The sequence below is a fragment of the Dama dama genome, chromosome 22 (genome assembly GCF_033118175.1).
Source record: "Dama dama isolate Ldn47 chromosome 22, ASM3311817v1, whole genome shotgun sequence".
NCBI lineage: Eukaryota > Metazoa > Chordata > Mammalia > Artiodactyla > Cervidae > Dama > Dama dama.
The window spans coordinates 36,970,480-36,983,957 of NC_083702.1; the positions used below are offsets into that span (position 1 = coordinate 36,970,480).

The 13,478-nt window shown below is 39.0% G+C and overlaps 1 protein-coding gene across 13 annotated transcripts in view; it reads left to right on the plus strand.

Annotated features, from left to right (window-relative positions):
- PPFIBP1 (PPFIA binding protein 1) overlaps positions 1–13,396 on the plus strand; it is a 196,904-nt gene extending 183,508 nt beyond the window's left edge. For all 13 annotated transcript variants that reach the window (XM_061125182.1, XM_061125178.1, XM_061125179.1 and 10 more), the window contains 9 exons: positions 1,838–1,988; positions 2,919–3,030; positions 3,175–3,263; positions 6,942–7,064; positions 8,117–8,242; positions 8,834–9,022; positions 10,203–10,382; positions 11,328–11,393; positions 11,520–13,396. In XM_061125182.1, the coding sequence (XP_060981165.1) occupies positions 1,838–1,988; positions 2,919–3,030; positions 3,175–3,263; positions 6,942–7,064; positions 8,117–8,242; positions 8,834–9,022; positions 10,203–10,382; positions 11,328–11,393; positions 11,520–11,606 (1,123 nt within the window). In that variant the 3' untranslated portion in view covers positions 11,607–13,396. The remainder of the gene's footprint in view (positions 1–1,837; positions 1,989–2,918; positions 3,031–3,174; positions 3,264–6,941; positions 7,065–8,116; positions 8,243–8,833; positions 9,023–10,202; positions 10,383–11,327; positions 11,394–11,519) is intronic.
- Positions 13,397–13,478: the final 82 nt, after the last annotated feature.

Below are 13,478 nucleotides of genomic sequence, written 5' to 3' on the forward strand. Positions count from 1 at the left end.
AGTAACCTGAGCTGAAATGTCAGCAACATCTATACTAGAATGACTTTTGGATTTAAATTTTACATAAAAATAATTATAGGAACTCTAAAGCGTAGCTCTGAAAAGATGGGAAAGTGTAGTAAGACTAGGTTCTACAGACTTGTGGTTGCCAAAGGGAGGAGGAGACGGAGGAGGGATGGAATGGAAGTTTAGGATTAGCGGATGCAAACTATTATATATATGATAGATAAACAACAAGGTCCTACGGTATAGCATAGGGAACCATATTCAAAAGCCTATAATAAACTGTAATGGAAATGACTATGAAAAAGGATATTTATGTATCTGAATTACTTTGCTTCACACCAGAAACTAACTCAGCATTGTAACTCAACTATAATTAAGGGGGAAAAAAAAAAGAATATGTTCTAGAGATAAACTGCTTGGACCTGATTTCTGACTTCACCACTTCTTGTAAGCTGAGGGACCTTAACCAATTACTTTCATGCTCTCTGCCTCTGTTTCCCATAGTATGAATTAGTACTTACCCCAGAAAGATTATTGTGATGATTGAATGAGTGAATATGCTTTAAGTATCTGGCAAAAAAATAACTGTTCAGTATATATTAACAGGACTTCCCTGGTGGCTTAGTCGGTAATGAATCTGCCTGCAATGCAGGAGACCACCTGCAGCACAGGAGACCTGGATTTGATCCGTGGGTCAGGAAGATCCTGTGGAGAAGGAAATGACAACCCTCTCCAATATTCTTACCTGGGGAATTCCATGGATAGAGGAACCTGGCGGGCTACAGTCCGTGGGGTTGCAAGAGTGGGGAACGACTTAGCAACTAAACCGCCAAACATTAACTGTTAATAGATTCTGTGAAAGCACTTAAAAGACAAACATTCTATTGGAATTCACTTTACCAGGACTGTGTAATGTTTTATCTGTTAAGACTCTTAAGAACTTTTTCTACACCTTTATCCCAGTTTAGGGCTGGTTTGGAACTGCTATACAGACTCACTAAACATCAAAGGGTGTGGTTGGCAAACATATAGCACAAGTCATTGATACTAAATCTTTAAAAAGAGAATAGGCTTGAAACCTTTTACACATGGTCCCTCCCACCCAGGCAGAACCCTGGGCCCCAGTTTCATCAAGGAGGAAACTCTCTTTGACCTTCTTCAAACACTGCAGTCTCGTTTGCCATATGTTCTCTTTGTACACAGTAGAGGAACTCTTTGTGCTGTTCTAAAAAGAAGTTTTCTTGTTCATGGCCACACTTTTTTTCCAAACAAGAATGCTATTTGTAAAAATAGCATAAGAAGCTAGTACAATATTGTAAATCAACTAGATTCCAGATTAAAAATTTATTTAAAAATAGCAAAAGAAAGCAAAAATTTACTTTGATTGCACTTTCTCATATTCAGTAATGGCACATTGCCCTCTTCTCAATGAATACCATGTGGAGAGAAATCGTAGTTCTACTAAAGTTAATTCAAGTTAGACTTGAGTTTCTTTCAGTCTGATCTAGTGTCCTCTGAAGATTCAACCTCTAAACAACATTGGTTGATACTAGTATAACAGCTTGATCTGTTTGTTTAACTCCATCTTCTTCCATAGAACATGGTCTTGTTAAATCATGTTGAATCTTTTGTGGCTTTGTTTGACACGGGAGCATTCATCTCCCTTGTGAGGAAGTATCATTTCCTTCACCAAATACATCCTCAAAATTAGACTTTTCATAGTCAGATGGGAATCTCTGTATCTATTGAACATGCAGTTGTTCCGCCCTCATGATAAGTTACAGGATTGGCTTTGACTTGTTTTTTCATATGATTGTTCATTTTCCCATAGTGACTTGGATATGCCATTTGCCAAGTGGACCAAGGATCAGGTTTGCAGTTGGCTGGTGGAACAGGGTTTGGGGTCCTACCTGAATTCTGGCAAGCACTGGATTGCATCTGGCCAAACACTTTTGCAGGCTTCTCAACAAGACCTAGAGAAGGTGAATGCCTCTATTTTGTTTATGCAGTGAAGACAGAGAGAAAATGTGAATATTGGCTTGTTTTATTTTCCAGAAAGGGAAGTGGGTCGGGCTAGTAAGTACTCTGCAAAAAGCTTGAGTTTCTTGCTTTGTGCTTATTTTATCTCATGGACTTAAAAATGGAGGACCCGGTCTTAATGATTCCTTTGAGACACTTAAGCCACTGGGCATTTTAATGAAAGAAGAATTATAGAGCCATAATCATAAAGTTTCAGTTCATATTCTCAAAACCATTCTGTGGCTTTATCATTGGTCCATCTTCTCAACGTAATATGTGCAATTCAATTGCACTTTGCACAAGGGAGAAAAGCCCTACATTTTATGTCCAGTTATTTAACATTTCTTCCCAATTATTTAACATCTGGTACAAAATAAGAATGGGCTTCCCAGGTGACATTAGTGGTAAAGAACCTGTCTGCTAATGCATGTTAGATATAAGAGATGTGGGCTCGATCCCTGGATTGGGAAGATGCCCTGGAGGAGGGCATGGCAACCCACTCCAGTGTTCTTGCCTGGAGAATCCCATGGACCGAGGACCCTGGTGGGCTATAGTCCATAGCATCGCAAAGAGTCAGACACAACTGAAGCGGCTTAGCACACACGCACAAAGTGAGTAGTAGAATTTGTGTTATGCGTCCTGCAGTTCCAATCTTGCAAAGGAAGGAACCTAGTGGGAATATCTAACATACCACTAAATCAACTGCAGTGGTCTTGGCTTTCCAGGAGCCTTTTATTCAGCAACATTTTATAGCTGGGGTTAGTATTCTGATTTGATGTAATTATTGAGTCTTCAATACTAGCTTGATCTTGGAGGTACTGGCATCCTTTGCCACTGGCCGCCAGCCTATGTTGACAGAGCTGTAATGCCAGTGTTTCTGTTTACTGTTTCAGGAGCTTGGAATCAAGCATTCCCTTCATCGAAAGAAACTCCAACTGGCACTGCAAGCCCTGGGATCTGAAGAAGAAACCAATCATGGAAAGCTGGATTTCAACTGGGTCACTAGTAAGAGGTTTTCAATTCATGAATGAGTGTGTATAAAAGTATACACACGCACACACATACACACACATATGTAGCTGCTCTTTCTTTTTCATCACAAGAACCAATGTTCTGTGGCTCCTTAACGGAACTCATTTCTATCCATAGGATGGTTGGATGATATTGGCCTCCCCCAGTACAAGACCCAGTTTGATGAAGGACGGGTAGATGGTCGAATGCTTCATTACATGACTGTTGTAAGTGACTCACTCCTGGGGTTTGGGGAGGCTAAAGTTGCTTTTCTCTGAAAAACACAGAAATTGAGTAAGCAAAATACAGTGTTTTCACAATGGTTCCACCAGATTTTGAAGGTATTGCTTTAACTTGAGGAGAGGGGCAGGCAGATTTTTCTAAGTTGATGTTGTGGGATTTGGTGAACGTAGTAGGCTTGGGAAATTTTGAAACCCTGACTTAAGCTACATAAAACTTTATATATATTCAACAACGTAGACATTGATGTGTACACTTCTGAATGGGTGTGTTTTATGATATAGAATAACATCCCATAAAAAGATTTAAAATTGAAAGTAGAGTTTTACAGCCCTGGCAGTTTCTAAGTGGTACACTCCTATTAGCAGTGACCACTGGAAAAGCTGCCCTTCTGACAGTTCTGCTAGAACTGTCTTTTCCCTTCCCTTCCACTTTTGAGAACTATTTCCTAAAACCCCCTAGCCCTTCTCACTTCAGCCCAGTTCTGCTGGAGTGAAGAGACAGGGAAAGGTAGGACTTCACTCGGATTCCTTCCTTACTGTTGTGTATTTCTAGCCTTCTGTCCAATGGACAGAAAAACTTTTCCCTACTTTACAACAGCAGGGAGAGATGGGTAGCAGGAGAACTTATTCTAGACTCCATGGTACTAGGAATGTCCTGCTTAAGATACTTTTTTTTAAATGGCTTTTTTGTGGTCTAGGATATGGATCCAACTACCACAAGTGTCTTTTTTTTTTTTTTTTAAGACAGTGGAAACTGTTAAATTAATTTTATTGACTTGGACCTTGCTGTTTATTTGGTGAAAGCTGTTAAAAATTGCTCTAATTACTTTTGAACAAAATTTTAAAATTAAATATGAAAGTCTTATAGTATATTTTTCTCTTAATTTATATAAGAATCATATACCCATATTAACTTTCCATTATTTTTATATAATAGCTTTATTTTTTTAATTGGAATATAATTACTTTACAATTTCTACTGTATTATAAAGTTTCTACTGTATAGTTTCTAGTGTATAACACTGAATCAGCTATAGGTATACAGGCATCCCCTCTGTCTTGAACCTCCCTCTCCCACCCCCATCCTACCTGTCTAGGTCATCACAGAGCATTGAGCTGAACTCCTGTATTAAATAGCAGCTTCCTGCTAGCTTTCTGTTTTACACATTGCAGTGTATATATATCGATGATACTCTCTCAATTCAGACAAGTATCTTTTTAAAATAAGTGGAAAGTTTCAAAGAGCTAATTTATTGAGGAATTTTTCAATATTAAAGAAAGTTGAGGTCCAGCTCATTTTCTTCTCCATCACTGAAACAAAAGTTCGAACCATGGTGGGTACATCATGTAAATTACAGGTAAAATAACACCAACGTGTGGCGTGTTGCACATTTGCTGTGTGCCAGGCACTCTTTGAAACTCTTTACTCGTAATTAATGCTCAGGTCTCAGCAGTACTCGAGGTAGCACTCTGTTATCCCCAGCTTTTAGATGAGGAAACAAAAGAACTGAGAAATCGGGTAACTTATCCATGTTGCCACTGTTAGAAAGCAGTGGAAAGTCAGAGTTCATTGGTGGCTGTTGGCCTGCCTGTTTAGGAATGAGGATGTTCAGACCGAGAGCAGTGTGAATGTGAGCTGTGAGAATTTGCTCACCTGAGAATGTGAGCAAATTCAGACTGAAAATCACAAAAGGCAAACATCATTTTCATGTCTATGAAAGAATACATTGCCTTAGAAAATGTGACCCCAGAAATCCTAAGTGATAAAAAAAATCTGTTTGTATACAGTGTCCTGTATTGAATCCTGGGTCAGAAAAAGGGACTAGTAGAAAAAGCGGAGAAGTCTGTGTAAAGCCTGGGTTTAATTGAATTTCATTCTTGTCTGTGTTAATTTCTTAGCTTCGCTGACTCTCATGATTGTATAGAGCATGGCATGTAGAGTTAACATTAGAGCAAGCTGAGCAGAGGGTATGTGGGACTCTGTACTATCTTTGGCAACTTTTCTGTGAATCTAAAATCACTTAAAAATGAAGGATTTTTTAAAAAAAATCCTCCCCTCAAAAAAGTATGTTTTGATTTAAAAGAAAAATGGTCCCTACTTTTAAAATCCCTTAAACTAAAATAATTAACATTTTATTTACACTATAAACATTATGCATTTTGATTTTTCTCTTCAATCTGACAGACTTCAGTTGGTTGAGAATAGCCCATGTGGAAATGTTTTGAATAGGTGTGTCAATCTTAGATTAAAATATGGTAAATGAAAATAAATAAATAAATAAATAAAATAAAATAAAATAAAATATGGTAAATGCCCTTTCTGACTTATCATCAAGCTCTGCTTTTAAGGAGTCAGTCTAATGACACAAAGATACACAACTATACTCCAATATAAAGTAAAAGTTACATAAAAAAAAAAAAAGAACTTAATCTAGAAGAAAGCTCAGGAAATTATTTTTGCTTGGATTTAAGCTGTCTTATCATTTTATGTTTAAAATATCTCTGTAATAGGTTAATTTTTCCCATATAGGATATGTGTTCTTGAAGTTATGGTTGCCGGGGAGAAGGATGAGGGGAAAGGACAGTTAGGGACTTTGGGATGGACATGTACACACTGCTGTATTTAAAATGGATAACCAACAAAGACCTACTATATAGCACATGGAATTCTGCTCATTGTTCTGTGGTGGCGGGATAGGAGAGGAGTTTGGGGGAGAATGGATACATGCGTGTGTATGGCTGAGTCCCTTTGTTGTCTACCTGAAATTATCACAACATTGTTAATCGGCTATACCCCAATACAAAATAAAAAGTTTTTTTGTTTTTGTTTTTTTTAAAGAAAAGAAAAGAAATATGTTTTCTGTAAAGTATGCCTAAAGTAGATATTTTCCTTTTTTATTTTCTGGGTGGGTTTGGAAGTAGACTGGTATTTACCTTGACACTGCCTCCCCCCACCACCTTCTTGTAAAATACTTTGTTTTGGTGTGTTTGAGAAGTTCGCTATAGCCACAGACTGGTGAAAGTTATTCCTTAAAGGAATTGCTTGGCGACATATGTTGCTACTTATAGCATCTTCATTTCTCTTCTCTCTCTACCTCTCACCAAAAGCTTTGCATTGATTAAGATAACTTTTCCCAAACTGTTCACACTGTCTGCTGGATGAAGCACAGTAATCTAGAACCAGAGATTTCTTGAGGCTGGGGGATGGTATAACAGGGACAGTCTTCGGGTTTCCCTCCAAACTGTGCTATGCCGCGGCTCAGAGAACCAGCTCTCAGTCATCAGTGAAGATCACTTGCACTCAGTTATCTGCTTAATCAGATCACGTCAAAGCGGGTCACTTTTCATAGTGGCTTAGCTACTGCTTTTCACATTGCGTGTTTCAGAGCTGTTTGGGCCTAACATCTTACCTCAGCTAAGAAGTCAGCTTCAGTTGGAACAATGTGAATTTTGGTTCTCTTCTATTAATATATTGGGGTCCTGGAGAAAATTTTGTTCAGAACAGGAAAAAGGGTTCTGTTACCAAATAAAAACTTTGAAAAACCTGACGAGCCCTCGAGGCCTGTTGGAGGGGCCCTTCTATTTTGACTTGAGTTTTCTGAGATCTTCCCGAGAAGGTGCTCCTGCTCTAGGCCATCTCAGTTTTTTTGTTTTGTTTTGCAGGATGACTTACTGTCTTTGAAGGTCGTGAGTGTGCTCCACCATCTCAGTATCAAAAGGGCCATCCAGGTCCTAAGGATCAATAACTTTGAGCCAAACTGTCTACGGAGGCGACCCTCTGACGAGGTAGCACCTGAGGCTGAGGTTTCCGCAGCCCCTCCTTTCCATGTGTGTGACAGGCCGGGTGGAGAAACTAAGACCCATTTTTTCTTTCTCGATGCCTACACAGAAGGGAGACTTCTGGCTCCCTCAGAGCCTCACATCCAGCCTCATTTACTTCTTAGGCTTTGTATTTCTGTATTCCTTCCTTTGGACTTCTCTGGTGGCTCAATCAGTAAAGAATCTTCCGGCAGTGCAGGAGACCCAGGTTCAATCCCTGGGTTGGGAAGATCCCCTAGAGGAGGAAATGGCAACCCACTCCAATACTCTTGCCTGGAGAATTCCATGGACAGAGGGGCCTGGTGGGCTGCAATTCATGGGGTCGCAAAGAGCTGGCCACACCCGAGCACACACGCATTCCTTCCTTTTCCCCCACGATGGTTCTGCCTGGGTAACTGAACTGTGTTCTAGTTGTACTTCCTCCTTTCTTGGGTACCTTTTATTTTTCTGCCTCCTTAAGCCACAAAGTTAAGTATCACTCTAAACACTTCCTTTCCTAGAACACTGCTTTACTAGTATATAAAAAACTTAAAACTCTGGGACATAGATTCATTAAAAGAGAGTTCAATTTAGCAAACAACCTTTTTACCTTTACGCTAAACTCCTCTCCATGAGGCAGGTTCTTTACTTTTTTTTTTTACTTTATTAAAATACTGAATTTATTTCACATTATATTCTTATCTCCTCACCATTTCCATTTGTCTGGCATACATACTTCAAACCTGGAATTCCATCTTTACAAACTAAATTGGCATTTTGGATAACACATTGTTGGCAATGGAACCTAGACAACGTTTATCAGATACGACAGAGAAAGTTCTCACTCTTATAAAAAGAACAGCTAGATATCAGCTGTTGCAGAAATGAATTAAGATGGAAAATTTTAACAAAATGTTTAAACTGTTTTCTTAAAAAGGCTTCCTCCCCTGAGGCAGGCTCTGTAGAATTGGCAGGCAGGTTTAATATTTGGAATCCTATAGTCAGTGACTAAAGCTCTGGGTGGTTGTTTGTCCCCATAGAACAGCATCACCCCATCAGAAGTTCAGCAGTGGACCAATCATCGAGTGATGGAGTGGCTGCGCTCTGTGGACCTGGCGGAATATGCCCCCAATCTCAGAGGCAGTGGTGTCCATGGTGGGCTCATGGTAAAACTGCTTTCTTTTAAAATTGACTCCTTATCATTTTGTTTCCATTAGTCTAATGAGTAGGAGATTATCAGTTGATTGTCATAATCCTGAAGTCACCTAACTGAACCTTTCTGCACCATTGCTAGTGAATCTTTACTTTCAGAAGATTCTTTCCCATATTTTAAAATTAATATCACCATATAATCTGGATTGAATTTAAACTGATTTCTCTTTTACTGTCTTCACTAATGTTGGATAACGTCTGGCCATCGGCTTGCATACGATCCTGTTTTAAAACCCCTGGAGGGATACTGCATTGCTGCACCTTGATGTTGCATGAGGAGTTGGTTCCCAAAGGTGCCACTGCAGAGGTAGAAGCCCCAACTTTGTAATGCTTGGGTGTCAGGACCAGCCCTGCTTCTCACTAGCTTAGGCCAAATGAAGAAAAGATACCTAAATTGAAGATCAAAGTCCACAGTTTGTCTGTCCTCACCAGGCTATCCAGAGAGTCATTGGAGATAACTAAATGAAAGAGCTTTGCAGACTACAAAGCACGATCCAGGCATGTGTGATCCATGGTGCCTTCAACAATCTTAATTTTTCCTGTAGGTTCTAGAACCTCGTTTTAATGTAGAAACAATGGCTCAGTTACTGAACATCCCACCAAGTAAGACCCTGTTGCGAAGACATCTGGCCACTCACTTCAACCTTCTGATCGGTGTGGAGGCCCAGCACCAGAAGCGGGACGCCATGGAGTTACCAGATTACGTGCTTCTAACTGCGACCGCCAAAGTGAAGGTTGGTTTCAAGCTCCTACCATTTTATAATTGCCTATAGCAAAGACTCAGTCTTGGCTGTTACCTGGCTATCCCATTTTCTTAGGTTTTCTAAGTTTTGTGGGTGGGTTGAAGGTAAATGATTCTTTAAGAGTAATTAGGAAAATGCATTTTTGAAGGCTTCCTTCTGGAGGGATCTATGCTCAAATTATTTATTTTATTAGAGTTAATAGGAGTAAACAACATGATATTGGCGTCTACCATTGATTTTTTTGCCAATGGGGAAAGTTCATGTCTTGGGCCCCATATTGATTGCTGTTATCCTATGGATAAATCAAGCATAAGAGGAGGATTTTTTTTTTCTCATAAATAACCAGACTTGCAAGTTAGGAAAGGATACTCAAGCAATGATTCAAGGTGAACCAGCACAGAGTAGGTATCTTCAGATTTACCTGGATTCATGGATCACACCAAGTTCAGATCACTTTTTGTTTTTTAAATCACTCTTCTGTGAACTCTTCTGAATCTGTTATATCAACTAAGTTAATGTGAAGATAGGGTTTATCAGTTCCTCCACAAAACCCTTTTAAAAGAAAAACAAAACCAGTCCCCCCACCCACTCAGTACGTCTCTTTAGCTCCCTTTCTCCCTTAAAAAATGTGTCAGATTTGAAACCTCTGAGTCTGTTCTGTATAAATTCTCAACATCAGCATCTCCTTTAAATATAGTCTCAGGTACTATCCAGTGAAAAGATGGATTTTTTTCTTCTCTCACAGTTTTCTCCCAGAAAATGAGGGCTTCTTTTAGCAGTTACTGGTATGGATAATCATAGCCTCACTCAAAAAGAAAATACAGTAATGACTCTTTCCTCTTTTTGACCTTGCAAAATTGGATTCAGCCCTGAGGAATCTCATTGCATTAAGGTCAACCACAATTAAGGCTCTTGGCTTTTCACAGTGACTACCCAGCTAGTGATGTGAGTAAGGAGAACAAGCTTAACTTTCTGAGATCCATAATGAGGATCGTTTATTATATTGGGGTGTTACTCACATGCCTGAGATGTCTTTGTCTTTCTTACACCCATTCAATCACCGGATTGCTCTTCTTGGTGGTGTGAATACTTAGATTATTTGTGTTACTGGTCGTTTGTCATGTGAGTTTTATCAAGTCCCTGGTTGTTTTTGTTTGCTTTTCTTTTAAAGCCAAAGAAGCTTACCTTCAGCAATTTTGGGAACCTGAGAAAGAAGAAACAGGAAGATGGGGAGGAATATGTTTGTCCGATGGAGTTGGGACAGGCATCAGGAGGGACATCTAAGAAAGGATTTAAGCCTGGTTTGGATGTACGCCTATATGATGAGGATGACCTGGACCGATTAGAGCAGGTAAACGTAACACCATAGGCCTGTTTCAAAGTTCTTTCAGTATTTAAACACTAAATGAAAAGTTTGTGTGCTGTTACTAGCTAAAGATGTTTTCCGCAAATACCTAATAATAACGATAATAGTAAGATAATAGCAAGCACTTACAGATTGTTTACCACAGTTCAGGTGGCTCAGACGGTAAAGCGTCTGCCTGCAATGCAGGAGACCCGGGTTCGATCCCTGGGTTGGGAAGATCCCCTGGAAAAGGAAGTGGCAACCCACTCCAATATTCTTGCCTGGAAAATTCTGTGTATTGAGGAGCCTGGTGGGCTACAATCCACGGGGTCGCAAAGAGTTGGACATGACTGAGTGGCTTTGCTTTGGTTTGCTTTTACAGATTGTTTGCTACATCCCAGGTACTATCCTAAGCATATAACATGTATTAATGTTCAGGGCATCATAAAATACAGGGAGCATTGTTATTCCCATTTTAGAGATAAGGAAACTGAAGCACAGAATGGTTAAGTAACTTAAGACAGAAGAGCTGGTAGAATTGCTGGGATTCCAGCCTGCCAGGCTGGCTTCAAAGCTTGTACTATTTACCTGTGTTATGCCTATCTCAGTATTAAGGAAATCTACATACTAGAACAAGTCAGGAATGGACACCGCATACTCCTTAGCCTTTTCAGTATCAGGTCATGGATCTGAGTATTGCTTTCAAATGAATATTTTTTGGTGCCATTGTCAACATCAGAGCTTTGGGCTCAATGTGCCAGCAAAGCGTTTTTCTTCTCATTTTTAACGTCCAGTTGCAGTCGTAGGAGGAGATGGCGTCGGAAGTGTTCTGTGGCTCCCACCCCATTCAGTGCCACTTGCGCTGTTTCTTCTTAGACTTGTGTTCATTTTGCTGCATTTTTCTTGAAATTGTGCCAGTGTGTCTGTCATGTCATGGTGTGTTCATTGCAGATGGAAGACTCAGAAGGGACAGTGAGACAGATAGGTGCATTCTCGGAGGGCATCAACAACCTAACTGTAAGTGGTAAAACAAATTTCAAATGTTCTAAAAATAAGCTTGACAGTCACCCCAAAGGGGACTGCCTGTGTTGTGGAGAGCTCAAGGTGCCTGGTGTGTGTGACTCCCACCTCCTTGTCTTCCAGCACATGTTAAAGGAAGATGACATGTTTAAAGATTTCGCTGCCCGTTCCCCCAGTGCCAGCATCACTGATGAAGACTCAAACGTCTGACCATAGCACCTGGATGAGAGCAGGGAGCCCTTCATCTTTGTTCCACTTTATCCCTCGGACACTCACAGTATCTACAGCAAGCCACAGACTGTGTATTGTTTATCATTCCCACTTCTCATGTGGAAGTGGAGATGGAAAGCCAGGGAATAGGTGCTGACTCTAAAGTTGCCATGACAATTGAGACACTGGTGAATGAGATTATAATTGTTTCTCTTCTATTTAATGTAAAAAAAAATCTGTGATATATTATATTTAAAGTGTTGCATTTAATATGAGTATTTTACCATAGTCTTTCCATCCACACTCACACCATGGAGGATTTGGGAAGCAGTGACCAGTATGTGAATGAGTTTTGTCTCGTTGATGTGACACCACTGCGGCCCTCGAAGCAGGATGTTACATGCTTTCGAAATCAAATTGTGGGATTTCTTAGGCGTTCCGTGTGCCCACTATATGCCAGCCACACCTCCACTTGCCTCTCATTGTCCTATTTTTTATATATTTTTCTAAATATATGTATATACTTAGTACATAGAAAATAGAACTTTTATTTTGTAACATAAGGAAGATGGTAAAAAGATCACGTTAAAAAAATACAGTGACAAAATTTTCATATACCAGCTGTTTCTTGGAGAGGTTCAGATGATCTTTCTTTTCCCCAAACTGAATTCTAATCATGTTGATCATTCAGACTAAATTAACATATGTGAAATACCCCTTCTTTGATGACACCTCACAAAATTGTTGAAAAGCTTTTTAAGAATTTCAACCTTAGTCTTGGATCCTCTTAACTCATAACGAAGAATCTGAGGGACATTTTAAGTGCTAGTAACCTGAGTGCATTCAAGAAACTCCCCCAAAATTTGTGGAAATAATTCCTGAAGAAACCAAAACAAAACCCTTTACAGTATTAAGCTTCTTATCTTCCGATCTTTGCTAAACATATCATTGCATCAAAATACTAACAGTCTGCCTAATGTTATTAATTGCACACTTCTCAGACTATCAGCAAATGGATTTTTTTTTAAAAGCTGAATACTTGTCTGAACATTTTATCTCAGATTTCAGTAACTCAAAGACTGCAAAATTAGTTTCATAATAGCTATAGTGTGATGATAAAATGCAGTTCATGTTTTTCTGTAGCACAGGGCCCAAGTATTTTTTTCCAAATATTCTTTATCAAGAAAATCGAAAGCTGCAATAAAAACTGTTATTATTTTTTATTATTTTCTAGAGGTATCAGAAAAATATCCAATTTTTTGTTCACTACTGTGTCATTACTTATGATAGTCCGTGGTGGTAAAGACAGGTTTTGAAAAATTAACGTAGGGTGGGCAGTTCAATATATGTCTGAAGACTTGCCTAATAAACTATATTTGAATGTCAGTGGTATGACCTTTCAAGTTAGCAAGTTTCCAAGTTTCTTATCAAGGAACCCTGTGATACTAAATTACTATTTATTCATAATTAAAATGACTCAATGCTAATAATAGTTTTGCTCCCTGTTATGCACTATTTGGTAACTGTATTGGACTCTTTCTGTATTTGTGTTTTATTTTAATGTGAACATAATGTCACCATTTGAAAAACCATTTGTTATTCAATCCTGGTTAAAAATACCAGGAGACTGTTACAGATGCCAAATATTCGTTATTCAGGACAGTGTAACATCACTGATGATATGTGATAAGGTTAAATTTTTTTGATGATATATATTCTTTTTACAAGATATTTACACTGCTGGTATTACCATATGAAAAGAAATAAAGTCAATTGATAACTGCCTCATATTTTTATTGTGTGTTACTTTGTTTTCCTTTACTGGGAATAACCAAGTTGCCTTTATTTTGGATCTAAAGAATAGTAACACCA